The sequence below is a fragment of the Uloborus diversus genome, chromosome 2, assembly GCF_026930045.1.
Source record: "Uloborus diversus isolate 005 chromosome 2, Udiv.v.3.1, whole genome shotgun sequence".
Classification (NCBI taxonomy): domain Eukaryota; kingdom Metazoa; phylum Arthropoda; class Arachnida; order Araneae; family Uloboridae; genus Uloborus; species Uloborus diversus.
This window is the reverse complement of record NC_072732.1, coordinates 198002297-198022419: the sequence shown is the minus strand read 5'-3', so window position 1 is coordinate 198022419 and position 20123 is coordinate 198002297. Positions and strand designations below refer to the sequence as shown.

Sequence of the window (20123 nt, the reverse complement as noted above, 5' to 3'; positions counted from 1 at the left end):
CGCATTTTATCGCATTAAATGTAACCTTACATTTGGTGTGCCTTGTGATTAATTCAAAAAAGAAAAAAAAAAAAAGGAATGATCAAAGTAATACCTTATCTAAGAGTCAGGGTAAAGACATTGTTTTAGACCTGAATGTATTCAGGTGGTACTTACATCTGAATGTTCTTGCCTCAGGGAGTTGAAGAATAAGTCAAAATCGGGTCTTCCAAAATGAGTTTTTGATCGTAGTCCAGTGAATAAACTTCTTCCACATACTCTTTGAAAATGGCGCTCACAAATGTACTAAAACAGAAATAAATTCATTTACTTAGTTATAGATGCAAAAGTTAAAAAACCATTTCTTAAATTAAAGCATAAAAATGTTTTTAGGCTGTTAATCTTTCCATCAAAAAAATTTGCCAAGAAATTTCATACCCCATCCCCCCTACCAAGAAGGAAAACAATTTAAAAGATGACTGAATTATAATTTTGACCAATTATTTAATTTTACTTTTGATAGGCTAATGTCATGTCACTAAATACTTTACTTTCTTACTCTGTTCTCATTTGCTTTAAATCTTAAGTTTTCTGTGTGATGCAAGCACTAGTGCTGTTTTTATGGGGTCCCTCAATACCTTTTTAATATTTTATTGTATGTAGTATAGGAAGTTTTACAGGAGCAAAAGATTTCAATTTTCAGATTTTAATGGAAATCATCAGTTTAGCTCTATTGAAAATATGAGAATATAACTTGAAACATAAATAAAGCACCTTGAATTAAACAAAACCTCTAAACTTTGAGACTCCACTGTAATTAAATCATTGTTCAAAATTTGATGATAAATTAGATTACACATTAATGTTAAGCAAAGTTGGTGATTTTTTTGATTTTTGAAATTTTTTTTTAAAAAGTCAAATTTTTAAAATTTAAATTGAATTTCTTTTTATTTAAATCAGAGTTTTTTAAGTATTTCAAAAAGTTGTGGATATTAATTACCTTACATTCATTAACATAATATATTTCCTACTATAGATGAAAAAGCAACTTTTTAGCTATTTTAATTTCATGGCAATAGCTTTTTTTAATAATAGTTTAAGTAAACCAGTTTCAACACAAATGCATGATTCAAGTTAAATTTAATGTTTACCCCCCCCCCCCCCCAATCACCAATCCTTCAACTATAATTCTAAGTACCACTATTTCCTAGAATTGTAATTTTCATACTTTTTACAAAGAAAATATTCTTTAAATTTGGCAGTTTTCTATGTTTATCAGCTTAGAGTCATTACAAAAGTTCTGAAGTTGATTCAATTGGGATAAAAAAGGCAAAAAAAAAAAAAAAGTGCTAATAAAGCAATCTGAACTAATGAATCCATTCAACTTACTTTTAAAAATAAGAAAAGTACTATAACTATTATAAATAAATTTTTCAATATGTTTTCATGTTAAAATAAGATCTGATTTTGTTTTATGAATATAGTCAAAAGGGAACATATCCATTTTCCAAAAATGTTCAGAAGGTGAAAAAAAAAACTAATTAGGGTAAGAGCAAAATAGTTTTATCACCTATTCTGGGTACAGAATCATGGGCGCCCATATGCAAAATTGTAAGGGGGGGCGGGGCTCAGAAATTTTAACCACGGTTTAGCAGGATATTTTCCCCATAGAGACAGATTTCAGGACAGATTAGAGTCATTAAAATTTGACATTTTCAATGACTTATTCATTAATGGTGGGAGAAGAAATATTTTTATATTTTTGCAAAGAAAAAAGTACTAAAAGCAAGGAAGTTCTAATTTCCAAAGGGGGGGGGGGAGACTCAAGCCCCCCTTGCCCCCCTATATGAGCGCCCTTGTACAGAATTGAGTTCAAAAGCACAGTAAATCATGGCCCAGAATAAGAAATGTTTATGTAAAAAACACAAGGAAATAGCAACATCTTAATTTTGGATATGTGCCCTATTGAACGAAAACCTGAATGATGAATATTCCAATTTCACCAAAACCTTTATATTTCACCTTCTTATATTATCTTATTGAAGTACATGAACCTAAAAGTAGTGGATTAAAATATGAGGACTTAGGACATGCGTTCTTTTTAATCAAAAAGTCTTTGTACTACAGATTCCTTCAGGATATGTCCCCTTTTCTTTAAAATAAAGTGTAGAGGACGGATTTGTTACTTTTTGATCAAAAAGTCAAACTTGACCCTTAAATAAAATAGGTTTTTCCCTGTTCGGGCTTCTTGAGAGTAAGGTCATCTGAAAGATTTAGAAAATGTCATAAAATGAGTTTTTCTAAAAAGTGGTTATTTTGTCAATAAATTACTCCTCAGATATAGTTTGAAGTATATCCTATTTGTTTCTTCATAAATCATTTTATTTAAAAAAAAATCTATTTACAGTTCTGGAAAATGCTGCCACATCATCTGATCATCATAATCACAACTGGATCACAAACTAAAACTCCTTAAATTATTTTAAATTTTCATTTCTTTTTCTTGCCAAAGCAAAGTTAAATAAAAAATATGTTCTAAAATGAATTAAATGCAACACTGGAGCACAGCTGAATGTGACAAAATTATTACTTTTGTTCCGATTGTACAGTTAAACAAAACTCCACAGCTCATAAATTGCATACATGTTACCGAATTGTAAGACTGGATACCTTCTATATACAATGGAGAGCTGTGAAAACACCTTTTTAGCCTACTTTCCCAGTAAAAGTCAGAAAAAGAGCATGAAAGAAAGCTTAATGCATCTTAAAAATATCGCGATAAACAATAAAAAAAGTCAAAAATAAATTAAATTAAATAAATATCTAAAAATTAAAAATCGGAAAGTAGGGTACTGAGTTGGGGGAAATATCTGACGGTCTGTCTGTCGGTCTCCCCCTAATAACTTTTGAATGAATAGTCGAATTCAAACAAACTTTTTTTTTTGTTCGAAAGATCTCGGCGAGGACACCTCATTCCCATATTTGACTTTTAAGTTTGAACAATTTTTAATTCAATTTTGAACAGTTCAAAAAAAAAAAAAAAAAAACTTAACATTAGCACCTATGAGAAAATTCAAGGCAAATAAATCTCACACTTAGATGCGAATTTACTTGAAACAAACTTTGTTAGGAAAAAAAGCTCTTGTTGAAGAACATGTATAGAAAATATCTTTTTGATTTGAACAATTTTCCATTCAATATTGAAAAGTTCAAACCTTTTAACATTAGCGCCTACAGGAAAACTGAAAGTCAATGTAGATTCCGTACTTGAAGGCGGATTTACTTGAAACAAATTTTGTTCAAAATAGCTCTTGACGACAAACTCCAGACTCCGACTCAGAGAATTTACGGGCACCTGACTCTGATTCCTGTGTCCAATAATTGGGTCGGACTTGAACTCTGACTTCATAGCTTTGGCAAAAATTTATACACTTAGGAAAAATGACTGACTCCAATTCTTGGATATTTGACTCCCACTCCTTTATCCCAAAATGAGGTCGACTCCGACTCCGCAGCCATGGCTTTAACTATGAAATAATTATTGTTAATATAACTTGTTTTTAATTTCACTCTAAAGTTTTAATTTAGGTATTCAGTTTTTGGCGGATAAACTCGAAGTGATTTATGTTTCTATATAAAGATATGCGCAGACTTTTTTTTGACAATGAAAATTATTCCTTTAAGTGAACATTTTATTGTTTTTATTTATTTTGGTAAGTGCATTAATTCATTTAAAAAATTATTTTTGGCAAGAAGGGTAAAGAAACTTTTTTTTTTTTTATATGTATTTATTTTAATGAGCAGCATATTAATTTGAATTATTTTTCGTTTTGAAAGTGGTTAAAGAATTTAAAAAAAAAATACCTTTCAAAAGAAAAGGAATATTAATAATAGTAACAAGATGAAACCAAAGATGAAGAAAATCCTCATCGTAACTTCAACACTTACGAGCATTGTTGTTCGTAAATCAAACTTCTGGTAAAATTGGGTTATGAAAATGTGAACATCAACAAGTCCATCTGGATCATTCTTTTCTACTTCTTGGATAATGTCGATCATCCATTCGAACTGCTTCTGGCTTCTAGTAACCCAGATGAAGTAAAGCTAAAATTATAGAAAATGCATTAGTAAATAAATTATATGCTATAATTATGAAAAAGATTTATTTTGAGACACTGAGGTCTTTTATTCAGGGGTACAACAAGCGGAGGGAATAGGGTCAAACCAACAACAAAATACTTGGTCTTAAGTAGAGACGTACCGAGTACTCGGCCTACTCGGCCAAATTCTGATCAGATACTCGGCCAATACCGAGTAGTTGCAAAAAAATGAATATTGTCCAAGGCAGATACTAAAATTTATAGAAAAAAGATCAAGCATTATATTCTGCAAACATTTACAATTAAAATTTATATGTCAAATTTTAAGTTTTGAGAATAATGAAGTTTGTAATGCTTCAATGGAATAAATCTTTATTTTAATGTCCCCAAAGTTGATAAAAATTATTTATGTAAAATTATGCAAAACAAAAAGTATAGAAAATATGGAATTTTTATGTTAAAAATGGATTTTTGTTACAAACAAAAATTAATTATGAAAAATTATGAAAATACCTTTGCTTAAAAAATAAAAGGAAATAAAACAACGTTAAAAGCACAGTGCAGGAACACTGCAGACATGTGTTTTGGCATTGCAAGGAATTCCTTTTTCAATGCACAACATGGGAGCTCGTGGATTTAAAGGCATCCGACAAAAGTCGGATTTTTTTGTCGAATGTCTTAACATTCTTTAGCTCACATGTTATGCACTGAAAAAGACGTTCCTTGTAACGGGGGGGGGGGGGGGCAGAAACACATGTCTGCAGTGTTCCTGCACATTTGTTGTATTAAAATTATTTATGTTTTGCGGACTAAAACTATAATTGATTGGTATAAATTTGTTTTAATTCCAACTTGATTAATCATACCTTTTATTTATTCATTTTTAATTTGAAAAATAATTTTTTTTTGTAAAATTTTTGACACAAACAAAATTGTTTATATAATGCGTAAATTGAATTTCAGCAGGAATTTAGTTTTAAAAACTATTATATGGCAAGGAGGTCTATACTACTATTCCAATAAGTTCAAAATTCATCACATATGTGTCGGTGATTCTTCATAAAAACATAATTGGTACTTGGTAACTCGGCCGAGTTGTGAAAGGCCGTGTACTCGGTAACTCGGTACTCGGCTACTCGGCGAAAGTGCTACTCGGTACGTCTCTAGTCTTAAGTCATTGTTGTATTTTTCTTATTGCTGGCATGCAAGTCAATATGTACAAAATATATATATATATATATATATAACTAGAGTTTATGAATATTTCAAAATCTACATAAACTAGTTTAAGACAAAAAAAAAAAAGAATTGTTATTATGCTTCAAAAAACTGCTATATTCACATACAGTGGCTTCCAAAAGTGTTCGCACACCTTGAAACTTTGTAGTAAAACCAAAATAATGCAAAACTGAATTCGAATATGAAGTCCAATTTTTTTTCACACCGTTCCTGCGCTATTCTGAATAGAACCAGTAGTTTTTTTCAAAATGTTGCCAGATTTTATTTTTTAAATTTGTCAAAAAACGATGAGACAGAGAAAAAATACACCACAAAAGTCATCGTACACTGAAATATTTTCGAATAAATTTATGATTAAAATTATCATACATGGTTTTTTTTATTACTTTTGCATTGTAATGACACTGTAAAGTCATTTGCCTTTAATTTTTTGTTTATTTATTCCCTAATATTATGCTTATTATTTTTAAATGGCAGGTATGGGTAGAAAACAACAAACACAGTTTGAAATTTGATTTTTTTCCCCCTCACAGTAGCCATCAATTGGTTTGAAATGTCTCTAAATTAGTTAATTTATACCATTCTATAGTGTGAAGTGCTTGATAAAATGATTTAAAGACAAGAATCGGATCAAAAACAAAGTAAGAAAAGGTCAACTGGCAAAGTTAACAAAGCATGATCGGAGGTTTACAGTTAAAAAAAATATGAAAAATATACATTTGAGTGCTGAAAAAGTTTCTGCAGAACCGAATGAAACATTTTAAGTTTAATTTTCACCTAAAATTGTTCGCCAAGTTCTCTGATTAGCTGGATTAAAGGGGACCTCTTCCCGCAGAAATTTTCTTATTCATGCGAAAAACAGTAAGCTTACGCTTTCCGTCGTAAAATCAATGATAAATAAGCTCAAAACGTTTTGGAATAATGTCTTACTTATAGATGAAAATAAATTCAATATTTTGGGTTAAATTGTTGTACAATTGTCAATAGAAGAAAAGATGAGAAATTTAATCTTAGAACTTAGCTGGATCAGTTAATCAGGACGATGAAGGTGTTTTTGTGTGTGAGGGTACATAACAGCATCAGAACTTGGAAATTTGGAATTTTTTGATGAAATAATGAATCATGCTGTTCATTTAAATATTTCAAAAAATAATTTTAAACTATTAGCACAAAATTTGGCAATCAGAAACAACTTTGTTTTTTTATCAAGATAACGATAAGAAGTACACATTTGCGTTTTGCCTTTAATTTTTTGTTTATTTATTCCCTAATATTATGCTTATTATTTTTAAATGGCAGGTATGGGTAGAAAACAACAAACACAGTTTGAAATTTGATTTTTTTCCCCTCACAGTAGCCATCAATTGGTTTGAAATGTCTCTAAATTAGTTAATTTATACCATTCTATAGTGTGAAGTGCTTGATAAAATGATTTAAAGACAAGAATCGGATCAAAAACAAAGTAAGAAAAGGTCAACTGGCAAAGTTAACAAAGCATGATCGGAGGTTTACAGTTAAAAAAAATATGAAAAATATACATTTGAGTGCTGAAAAAGTTTCTGCAGAATCGAATGAAACATTTTAAGTTTAATTTTCACTTAAAATTGTTCGCCAAGTTCTCTGATTAGCTGGATTAAAGGGGACCTCTTCCCGCAGAAATTTTCTTATTCATGCGAAAAACAGTAAGCTTACGCTTTCCGTCGTAAAATCAATGATAAATAAGCTCAAAACGTTTTGGAATAACGTCTTACTTATAGATGAAAATAAATTCAATATTTTGGGTTAAATTGTTGTACAATTGTCAATAGAAGAAAAGATGAGAAATTTAATCTTAGAACTTAGCTGGATCAGTTAATCAGGACGATGAAGGTGTTTTTGTGTGTGAGGGTACATAACAGCATCAGAACTTGGAAATTTGGAATTTTTTGATGAAATAATGAATCATGCTGTTCATTTAAATATTTCAAAAAATAATTTTAAACTATTAGCACAAAATTTGGCAATCAGAAACAACTTTGTTTTTTTATCAAGATAACGATAAGAAATACACATTTGCGTTTGGTGCCTCAAAAATTGTCCTTAAGCTTAGAAATATCTCCTCAATCGCCAGATTTAAACTCAATGGAACATATTTGGAGATATCTGGTGGCTGGACTACGAAAATACACCATTGAAATGAAAAGCGAACTAGAAACAGTAAGACTCGAAGTGTGGCTGAACACTTATTCAGAAGTTGCATAAAAAAAGAAAGAAAAAACAATGAAATCGATTCCCAGGCGATTAAAAGCTGTTGTTGATACTGCATGATATTCTACTAAATAATAATTTTGTAAAAAGTTAGATTATTTACTAATTTTTTCAAAGTTTACGAAGACTTTTTTGTGAGATAAAATTTCTGGCACGTTTTGGCTTTTGATTTAAAAAAAAAATAAGTTTTAATGTTTTATTAAAAATTTTCGTGTAGTTTTGTTAAAAATAGATCATAGATCTCATAATTAAATACCTATTCCGAAATATTAATTCTAACCAATGCATAGGAGCCTATTTCATTGAAAGTCGTAGGTGTATGAACACTTTTGGGAGCCACTGTATACGTTTGTGAAATTTAGAGCACGATTGTGTCCTTGCTTGTTGCAATTTTATGTTTAAGAAAAGGGGAAAAAATGGGGGAAAGTAGAGTATAAAAAAAAAAAAGGTTGAAAAAAGAAAAAGCTGCAACTCAAACAATAGTATTAAGATTTTCATACATGGTTATGATAATTGACAAAATAAATTTATTTAAAAATAAAAAATAAATGATCCCAACCGTTTATGGTGTACGACTTATATTTCAAAACCCGGCAAAATGCTTATAGACTTAGAAGCAGAACAAAACAGGGCATAACCAAAAAGGGTCTGGGAAGACTCTGGCGCACCTTCCGAAATTAGAATTTTTGATTGGCATTTATATTCTGCAACTTAAATAGAATTTTTCTCCCAGCACTTTATTTGAACAGCAATTCTGAATGGCTACTGAAGAAGATTTACAATTAACTGTACATTTCATTCAGCATTATTGAAAGCTTTAAACTATTTCTTTCATAATGATCACTTTGGATGCCCAAAACAAATTATAGCAAACTAGGCAACTGAGCATGCACACACACACAGAACATCTGTTCTCTAGTCTTCTCTTCAGAATTAAAAAGTACATATAGCAGAAAATAAACAAATATTTTACATTGTTGGACGCTTTTGCAAGTTTTTGAAAGGGATAACAATTGCAAGGGGGTTTTGAAAGGAATAACAAGGCCGCTTGGCGAGACTGGTGATAAACAAAGGAATCGGAGGATTATTTTACATTTTGTCGACACTTTCAAAGCAATGTTCAGTAACTTGTTATACCTGGACAAAAAGATAAAACAATGTTCACTTTTGTGCTTTTTTTTTCTGATTTTACATTTTAAAGACTATTAATGACCTGATATATTTATTCAGCATATTCAAAATTTTAATGGAACATTATCTAAAGATACATGCATCTCGATCATATAGATCTCTATTCCTCCGAGAAAAAAAAAATCTATCCATGCCCCTTCTTCATTCACATGGACATAAATTCTATGATTTACAAGAAATTTGTGAGATTTTTTAGTTCCAAAACAAAAAGAAAAGATAAGGCTGAGAACATGCACTGACCTTTTTGCAGAATATTTTATGTTTCAATGATGACTTGAAGACAATATCTTTCAAGATAGATGCAAATGGAGTTATGCCTATCCCTCCTCCTACCAAAACAGACACATCATACCTAAACCAATCTTGGTGTCCTTCACCAAATGGTCCATCCAGATAAATCTGAAAATTTTGGCATGCAGTAATTGTTTTACAAATTAGTTGAAATTGGATTATATTCATACATTCTGTTAACTTTAATACAAAACAACATCATTTTTGAATTTCTTAAAATTATTATTATCATTATTATTTTAATATTACTGTAATTTGTTACTATTATTATTATTGAAGAAGCATCTAGTTTTTTTTTCTTTCAAATTTTTAAAATTATCAACTAAGAAAGTATTCAATTTAACAACATCTCAATCAAAGTATGCTAATAATGATATTAAGTAGAAGTACTTGCTGAAAGAACATAGGGGCCATTCCACGGAAAACGGTAATTTTGTGATGCTTCATACATTTCATAAAAAATAATAATTTGAAAGGATGATGAACAAAATTTTGTTGCTTAAGAAATCACAAATGCATGTGTGACTTCTTAAGCAAAAACTTTCTTCAAAATTTATTTCTTTTTAATGAACTACAGGAAACGTCACGTACGGGACAAAATGACCATTTTCAATGGAATGAGCATATACATATTTTTTTTTCAATGGTTTAAATAATTATTTCTAAACTAATGAGATATGTTCCTTTATGTTGGAACCATACCTTTCAAAATCTACAATTTGTTTCATCATTGCTGTACTAGTAGAGCAAAAATATTAACTTATTCATAAGCAAGTTACCAGAGGTTGACTTTGAATGTCCCACATGTGACGCATGTAAATAAATTTTATTTTAAATAACAAAATTGTTTATAAAAATATAATTGTGTCAGGAATATCTTTGTATCAAATGTAAAGACTAAAAAAATTGCTTACTCCTGTTTCATTAAAATATTAAGAGCAGACCCCGAAGTGATTTTTAGTGGGAAAAAAGTAGGAAATAAGGAATCAAAATTTTAAAAAATAGGAAAAGTAGGAAAAAAATCACTTAAAAAAGTAGGAAAAAATAGGAAGAGATAGGACTACACATACGTCAAGAGGAAACAAATTTAGCGTAAACTTTATTTCTAATGTAAAATAAACTAACCGGTTTTTTTATTTAAAACTGACTAAAATCACTAACAGTACTTTTGAAGTATTAAAGGGATTTAATGAAAGACTGAGTCACAAAAACAGAACGAAAGAAACAAGCTGACAATCATCAGTATCAAAATAAACTGGTGTAAACAAAAATATTAATTACAAAAATATGAAAATAAAATCCAAACAAAGAAACACCTTTCAACAATGCAGTAATAAAAGTTTTAAGAGTGAAAGAATAAAATACAATATAGCGATCGCAAAAAAAAAAAAAAAAACTCATTTTAGTGCAATAAAACGATTTTTGTTAAAGATTTGTTTGGTCAAAAACGAAAACATTCTTTCGAGAGCATCCATTTATCATTTGAAAATAATAACATTAAGCAGCTGACATGCCTTCTTGCATAAACAGGGACAGATGTTTGAATTTGAAAAAAAAAAAAAAGCTGATATGTGCTTCATATACTCCTATTTAATTTCATTTCCCTATTATTGGCAGTGTGATTCAATAGTTTACTCTTTAAATTTCACCAACAGTGGCCAAATTGAAACCAAATTAAAAAAAAACAAAATAAATAAATAAATTGCAAAATTTGGCGACAAAACTTGGCGACCAAAAGACTGGCGATATATCGCCAAGTGTTCACCAAATTATAACACTACTTGAGTTAACATCGAAATTAACAATGATTTCCCCCTAAAAAAGGGCAAAAGACCCCTTTTAAAAACACCTGAATGCAACCAAAAGACGGAGGTGCATAACTAGACCTCACTAGGAGTCTACATGCCAAATTTCAACTTTCTAGGACATGCCGTTCTTGAGTTATGCAATATACATACGCACATAAAGATGTCACGAGAAAACTCGTTGTAATGAACTCGAGAATCGTCAAAATGGATATTTCGCGTATCTATACATTCTTACGCACTTATCCACGTGTCGTCGAGTCGAAAAAAAAACTCAACATTGATTCAGGGGTGAGCAAAATGGAAATGAAGGTCGATTTTCGAGTGAAAATTTTTTCGCGAATACAATACTTCCTTTTTTGTAAAAGGAAGTAAGAAAGGAAAAAGACTGAAAATGCAGAACTAAAATAAATTTGTTCTTAAATATGGGACATAAAATTTATTATAAAACAATTAAACTAAAGAAATAACGAAATAAGTAAACTAAAGGGTTCATATCAATATGTTATGTATTTTTAGCATTCAACATAAATTTTTGTTTCAGGCACGTCATTGACGGGGGTCAGTTGGATCAATGTCTCCCCTCCCTGACTTTGGAAAATTAATACTTAACTATACAAGTTTGCGCGGTTTTTGTTGTTTTCAGATAAATTTGCATTTAGTATACATCCTTCGCTATCCATAACGATCCAATTTTGATTTTTCCCCCACAACGGGGGAAAAATCAAAATGACGGACCAGTTTTAATTTTAATCAAGCAATAAAAACGAACATTATTTTATTGTTTTGATCCCCCTCTTGTTCCAAAATTTTTGCCACGGAAAAAATAAAGGAAAAATCCATGCATGGTAAACATAACATTTTTATCAAAGACAAAGATCAATTACTAATGTTTCTCTGTGCATAAAAAGGAAGGCATGTAGATTCTCTCAATCCTCCCCATACAACAAAAATATTCATTCGGAAATTGTTCGCGAAATTGAGAGTGAGGGGGGAGGAGGAGCATCTGGCATCAAATGTCTGCATATATCTCTTTCTCCCCCCCCCCTCTCTCTTTGTTTAACTTTGATAAAAATTTTAAATGTTCAGAAATGCTGCATTGCCATAACGCAGCACACAAAAATGATGAGCAATTCATCGATATTGATGATGTATCAGAATAGACCCATTAAAAAGAAAAAAAAAATACAGTACATATTTGCTTGTGGCTAAATCCCCCAACTTTTAAAAATGTGGAGAAATAAAAACGGAATTTCGCATTTAAATTGATTTCCGATTTTTCACCAAATTTCCTCCAATTTTCGCCCATCTAGGTCTTGCTGTATTTTTATTTTTTTTTGCAAATACACTCTTTGCAAGGAAAGAAAATGAAATCTTATAAATTTTATCATCATGTTTATGATTTAGAATGAACAATAATCATATTTATGCATGAAAAAACTTAGTTTCCGCGATTATTTTTGAAGTGGTTCGTTTTTGCAAATTTCTGTTATCTGTCGCTTTTATTGTGTACAAACATCAATAAAATATGTACAGTGTACAGGTTTTTCATTTTTTGCTTCTTAACATTCCTTTTAAGGTTTTAAATTGCCTCTCTTTTTAAATAGAGCTCCATTTCACTTGTAATCAACTATACAAAAAATTGGAGAATAGGGAATTTTTTCGACTTTTCCCGCACATTTTAAACAGTCGGCTGTTTACTTGAATTAAAACTTCTAATTGACGGGTAAATAATATATAATTGCAGTATCTATTTCTTTATTGTTTCGTTAAAACAGTAGGACTGAAGTCGGGGTGATAAAAGAAAAATCGATCATAAACGCCGCAACAGCAAAAAGTCCCTTACGAAAATTTAACTTTTAAGCATGCAGATGCCGCAGCTTTATTTCCGGAAATTACAGTAAGGAGTCAATGAAAAGCTCAGGATCTGCTTGTTTCTTGAACATGCAGAAAATTATCGGTGCGGCATTGTAAAAATAAGAATCAATGCACAATTAGAAGTGCTATACTAAGGAAAGAAAAAGTAGGAAAAAAAAAGGAAAAAGTAGGAAAATAAGGAGGGAGCTCTAAAAAGTAGGAAAAAGTAGGAAAAATAGGAACTCTTCGGGGTCTGTAAGAGATGTGACAAAATGTTAATGAAATTTAAGCGTATTTTTGTCCTGCACGTGACGGTAGAATGGCCTATGAAAATTAGTACAATGATAGTTCCTCAATCTTAAAATCAGGGCTTTTCTTTCTCTCTTTTAACAAGCACTCAATATCTAAAGGCATGCACATTCTATCTTTTATACTTTCATACACCTTTGCATATCTTTTGTACTCGGTTAAAAATAAAAAAAAAAGGCTTTCACATGGCAACAATATTTTTGAGATTACATAAAACTACGCTAATGAACACATTTTAGGCTTTCATTTCATAGTGAAGTTTATGAAAGTACTGTTGCAAAATGCAAAGAAAAAAATAAAAAATAAATAAATGAATACATGTTTAGACTTTTAGACTTTTAAGGTATAATATTAGAGAATTGAATGCAGAAGAAAGGCAAAATGGTTAATAGGTAAAAAAAAAAAAAACTCTTAATTCTAAACTTATTTCTCATTAGACCTGAAGTTCAAAAACAAAAAAAAATATCTTTTCCTTTTCATAGCTTTTACAAATATAATAGTATCACAGACCATAGAAATACTAAAAAAAAAAAGATATTTTAGCATAAATACATAAGATCAAGTAATCAGAAAAGCAGGTAGTTCAGACCAAAATGATTGTTTCCTGATAAAAGGTTCAATTGACCAGGATCAACTGTTTAGTTTTTAAAAAATGTGTTTAAAATGGATTAAATTCAAGAATCCAATATTTTTTCCAATATAGTATTAGATATAGAAGAAAATAGAAATGCATTAAATTATAATTATTACATTAATATACAATATGGAAACATTATCCAGCAGGCATCTAACATATTAGGGGAATGTGGGGCAAATGAAATAGTTAAGATAACTTACTTTTTTCAAAATGAACAAGGTGGAAATTTGAACTGAAAATTACGGCATATAAAGAAAGAACACTATATTTTATAATAAAACTTATGTTTGGAATTATTTTTTGCTTTTGACAGTAAATTTGTACTTCCAAAAAAAAGGTGGAAAAACTTCACTTTTTTTTTTAATCACGGGGCAAAGTGAAAAATAAAATATTTTTCGAAATGAAATATTTTCTGTTTGATTATTAAAGATAGTTTTTATCAAATGAATGAGTGAATGAATGAATGTATAAATGAAAAGGAAACATAACAATAAATAAATGAATAAATTAGTTAATATATGAGAAAAGAAATGAGTGAATAAATTAATGAATAAAAAAGAAAATAAGCGAATGAGTGAATAAACCAGTGAATTATCAAATGAAGGGATGTAAATGAAGTAATTAATAAATGAATAGGTAAGTGATCTGATAAAAGATTGAATTTAATTTAAATGAACTACAGTCAACTGTAGATAACTCGAATTCCACAACTGTCTCAAGAGTTTGGGACCTAATGAAAATTTGAGATAAAGGAATATTATATAAACTTTGATTTATTGAGATTCCACTGTATTTCACTTTACCCGCATGCATTTGACTAACTGTACAAAGCATTTAAAATATAAATAAACTAATTATTAAACAAATAAATACTGTACTGAATATCAGTAAGTCTCAGATAATATAGAAAATGTAACAAAAACTTTATCATTTAATAATAACAAAAATAATTTTTACTTAAAACAAAATATTACAAACAGAATATACAGTTTTTAAAATTTCTTGTATTACCATATTCTTTGATTTTCAAAGGTACGTTATTCTTGATTGGACTACACTAAATGTGTTACTACACAGTTAAAATATTACAAGATAGATCGCGCTAAAAGCAGTGTAAATTTTTCACTATTTCACTTTGCCCCACATTCCCCTACTTCTGTAAAGGAAAAAAAATATTACATACTTTTGGATATGCATGTTGCTGTAGATTATTAGGATCATAAATATTCCGCAAGTTCATAGTCCAAGGCCCAACGGCTCTGATGTGTAAACTTAGGTTTTCTTCATGAGGGGCTGAAGACAGAGTGAAAGGATGATATTCGTTTTTGTTCAAAGGAACACAGGCTATTCTTACCCATTGTCCACTTTTATATTCAAAGTTATCCGGCTTTTTGAACTCCAAATGAGTTACAGCTGAAAAAAAAACAAAAGAAATATTTAAAAATCGTATTTTTCAACTAAAAAAGTGTATGAACTGATATAGTTGACTGAATGCTTTAACAAAAGTTTCAATCTAAACAATCAAATCAACTACAAATAATATATTTTGAGATTAGATATTGTTGAGGTGCTACAAAATCTGGACTTAAGAAATAGGATAATGTAGTCATAAATTGTTAAATGAAACCAACATATAAATTACAAAACTAAATTGCATTCATGAAAAATATTGGAAATATGGATTTCCTAAGTAGTTACGTGTTAAAACAAAGTTATGTCAAAGAAATTGTGACTATGCGTCAAAGAAACTGGGTCTGAGCCCAGTAGGCCCATGCCTTAATCAGGGCCTGGTCATACTAATGATAATAATATTGCACAAGGGGAAAATTCATTAAAATAAATAAGTAAAAAATAAAAAGGTAGTTAAATAGGAGACTTGGTTAAGTACACCATGTCTATTTTATTAATGACTGAGAATGACAGTTTCAATAATTTAAAGGGAAAAAAATTAATAGAAAATACAGTGGCCGCCTCTTGTATGAATCACGTTTGCACTAAACAGTTTCGATTCCATAAAGCAGCCGATTCATTAAAGCAGCTAATTCAATAAAGCTGGATTTTGTTCTATTTTTCACAATCAGCATACACTGTAATTTTTTTTTAACATTCCTAGTAAAAATGGAGCATTAAATAAATCACTAAAGTTAAAGCTTGTTTTGCAAATAATACACACATACACAGACAAAGAAACAGATTTCAAAGCATTTGGCAAAGCTTTTTACTAAAAATAATGCACAAGATTTTTTTTTTTTTTTTTTTGGCACAAGCCAGTAAAAGAAAAAATTTCAATTTCCTTTTTGAAATAAAGGAAAAAAAATCAAAATAAATATGAGCTCTGGTTAACTGGATGTCAATTAAAATAAAATTCTAAATGTAATTTAAAAGTTGGCTTGGACAGTTTTAACTTAAAAGATAATCACCTGAAGGAAGTAATTCTGCTTTCACTACAGGTATTTCAGTTTTCTTGCGACTAACACTGATGAGCATATCCACGGTAAACAAAACACAAGGGAAAAGCAAGTAATGGTAAAATATAGGACCTTGTATCACAAATCCGATGCCATGAAGTATCATCAGAATGTATAAAACTGGATACAAATTGTGTGTCTTCCAAAAGGCATTAAAAACGTGTCTGCGGGAAAACTGCACGGCAAATACATACATGAGGCTGAGCAAAATTACTAGAAATATCCCTGTGATTCCTAAAACAAAAATATATACCATTAATTTTTTCAAATAATTTAAGTGATTAAAAAAAAAAAAACTTTTTGAAAACAGGGTGTCTACTGATCTGGTGAATAAAAATTTCAATACATTTATGGTATTTCTAGTACGACGTTTTAAAAATTTAAAGTAGCATGGCATAATTTTCTCTAGCATTTTAAAGGCAAAATGAAAAACAATTATCATTTAGTAGGGCAATTTATGGGAACAAAATTATGCCTTATCTTCATATACTGTCAGCCTCACTTAATTGGGTAATGAATAAACTAATACCCTACTCACAAGAATAAAATCTTCTAAAACAGAATATTTCCCCCAGATGCCTCGTTTAATTGAAACATTTCCTTAGATAATGCAAGGCTTTATTCTTGCTTATAATGTTTTTTGCAGAGAAAGATTTTGAATAAATTATAAATAAATTAAATAAGAACAATTTTCAAGTTAATCCTCATATAAATAATAGGTGATCATCTAGTAACCTGCAAGTTTCAAAAATCAACTCGCCCCCCAGCATGATAATTGGATAATATGTTTTGGTAATGTTTAATATGCAGGGAAATGCTTAATTGTGACACGGCTGAACTCGATCCGGTAACGTAACTGTTTTACTGGTAAGACTGTGTCATTTCAGGGGTATAAAGAAACGAAAAAGCAGTCAACAATGAACGCTACCTACTAGAGTTGAGGGTTAATCCACTGAAATAAGGGTTACAATTTCAACTATCAAAATATCACCGAACAGGCAATGGCTTTGTTCAAATGTAGAAGAGTAGAAGCAATTTTCACCCGTTATACCTTGACGAGTGACATTCTAGTCTTAGATATATATAAAAAAAGAACTGGTATTTGGTATTTAGTAGCATTGAGTATTGACACAATGTGTGTGAAATGGACATATTAAAAATGAGCAAGCAAACTTAGTTAATCAGAGAACTTTTGCTTTATGAGTTTGAGCTAGGTCATGAAGCAGCCGTAGCAAAGCGAAACATATGCTGTGCTATAAGTGAAGACTTGGTGGACCACATCATTGCAATTAGATGGTTATTATAACATTGATTAAAATTATTATGATTTAAATGAATCTTAACACAATTTGATTTAAGCCAACCTAAGCTAAAAAATCTATGTGAATAAGCCATTTATCTTAGAAATTCAACTTGAATTAAACTACAGAAAAATTCAATATTTTTCAGTCTCCATAGTTTATCTCTGGGAGGGATATATAAAATATATTTGTTAGGTAAAAATATATCCATTTGTGAAGAAAAAAAAGGAAAATGCAGCTCACAATCAAACTTATTATATCTTCTGGCCTTCAGTTCACATCAATTTCAGTAGTACACATTCAATTGTTTTTATACATTTTCTCAGTATTTCAATAAAAGTTCAAGTTGTACTTCAATCATTGCTAGTATCAGTCACACCCTCAAGAAAAAGTACTTATATCTATGTCTCATATACCTGTGATGGTTTGAAACAGCCAATAGGAGACTTTTGGTGGATTTCTTGGGCTGAAAGTAAAAAAGTTGAAAGAGTTAATACAATTTTGAGACAAATTTACAAATGTTTGCAATTTTACTATTAATTTAAAGAGGTACCGCGTCGCACTTTGGCCGAGTACCGAGTTTCAATTATGTTTTAAGAAGAACCACCGACACATAAGTGACAAATTTTGAGCTAATTGGAATAGAAGTATAGACCTCCATGTCCAAATAATAGTTTTTAAAACAATTTCAGCTGAAATTTAATTACGCATTATTTAAAAGATTTTGTTTGTGTGTCAATAATTTTACAAATAAGTTATTTTTTAAATTAAAAATAAACAAATAAATTAAAGGTAGGATTAATCAAGTTGGAATTAAAACAAATTATATCAATCTATATATTTCTAGTCTGCCAAAGGTAAATAATTTTTAAAAGCAAATGAAACAGTATTAAAAGCACAAATGTGCAGGAGCACTGCAGACACATGTTTCTGCACTACAAGGAATGTCTTATTCAGTGCATAAAATGTGAGCTAATGAATGTAAAAAATTCCGACTTTTGCCGTATGTCTTTAAATCCATAAGCTCATGTTTTGTGCTTTGAAAAAAGCATTCCTTGTAATGCCAAAACACATGTCTGCAGTGTTCCTGTACATTTGTGCTTTTAAGGTTGTTTTATTTTTTAAGAAAAGGTATTTTTATGCTTCTTATAAATAATTTTGTTTGTGGCGAAAATCCATTTAATAATATAAAAATGTCATATTTTCTGTACTTACTTTTCTTTTCCCATTTTTAATAAATAAGTTTCATTAACTTTGGGACATTAAAATAAATGATTTACTCCATTGAAGCATAACAAACTTCATTATTCTCAAAATTTAAATTTGACTTGTTAATTTGAATTATATATAAACAATTGCAGTATATTATATATGCTTGCACTTTTTTTAGTAATTGTAAAATCTGCTTTGAACAATATTCAATTTTTTACAACTACTCGGTATTGACTGAGTACCTGATCAAAATTTGGCCGAGTACCAAGTACTTGGTAAATTGGCCCTGCACCGAGTAGTTACCGAGTACTCGGTACGTCTCTAATTAATGTGGCTGGAAAGTATATTTTATGGCATCCTTTTTGGCTCATAAAATAATTTCCGAGCTTTTCGCTCCAAAAACTATCCTGCAGGAGGAGAGAGCAGCCGAGCTCACTGAGCTGATGTATACATGTATTCTCTGCTTCATAAAACGTTGAACTTTGAATTTTTAAATAATAAAACAAAAGTAAACAATGTGAAAGCATTGATGACACAATAAAATAAACAAGCATTGAGTTAACTAGCATTTAAAACTGTTTACTCTGCTAAAATAAATTTAAAAGATGTTTCCTAACTTCCCCTCTTCCCAGCAGGGATACTCACAAGGGGGGATTATGGCGCAAGTTGCGCCATCGAAATTTTTTGGGGGGGGGGGGATTTTTTTTCCTTTAGAACATGAAATTTTCAAATTTCGGAGGGAAAAAAATTAAACTCATTCAACAAGAAATAGATGCATTAACAATATTTTTTTCACGTGCTATTTAGGGCCGTCGCCGTAGCCCCCCCATCACAGTCTTTTAGAAGTGGGGGCGCCAATTTCATTTTAGCTATGCAACTAACGAAAAAAAAAGAGAAACTCTTCATTGTTTTAAAAAATTAAAATAGTAATTATAAATGAACAATTGAAATGATAGTGACAGAAGTATTTTTTCTTCAAAATTAGAATAGAAATTGTAATCTTAAAATACAATTTAGGAACATTCATATGATTCTCTTTTATTAAGAGTATCTAAGTAAGGACCGCGGAAATATATATGCTTCAAACATTTTCATTAACGCACAAAAAGTATTCAGTACAGTACAGTGGCGTAGCTAGAGAGGGGCGGAGGGGGCGGTCCGCGCCGGGCGGCACTTTTCTAGGGGCGGCAAATCAACACTTTTGATGTGGAAAAAAAACGTATTTTCCATTATGGTTTTAATCTGCTACTGCTGGCAAAAAGAAAATCATCGAAATGTAAGGCTTTTGTATCACTACTGGATTAAAAATAATTTGATACAAAACAAGAGTCTTTCTTGATAGCATATTGGTATAATCCTTGTTTTTCTCTGAGGGGGCGGCAGTGGACAATCATGGGACCAATGTTTTTTAGACTGTAGAAGTTAACTTCAGGAGGGAGAATGCAATGAAGTCTTCCAATTTTCGTTATAAGAAAAAGTTCGCACTG

The 20123-nt window shown here is 30.2% G+C and overlaps 1 protein-coding gene across 1 annotated transcript in view; it reads right to left on the bottom strand.

Annotated features, from left to right (window-relative positions):
• The window catches only part of LOC129216752 (dual oxidase 2-like), a 76639-nt gene that overhangs the window by 477 nt on the left and 56039 nt on the right, over positions 1-20123 (bottom strand). The window contains exons 24-29 of the mRNA XM_054850969.1: positions 17841-17890; positions 16076-16357; positions 14839-15068; positions 8997-9155; positions 3928-4083; positions 157-285 (exon numbers count right to left, since the gene is read on the bottom strand). Coding sequence (XP_054706944.1) covers positions 157-285; positions 3928-4083; positions 8997-9155; positions 14839-15068; positions 16076-16357; positions 17841-17890 — 1006 coding nt within the window. The remainder of the gene's footprint in view (positions 1-156; positions 286-3927; positions 4084-8996; positions 9156-14838; positions 15069-16075; positions 16358-17840; positions 17891-20123) is intronic.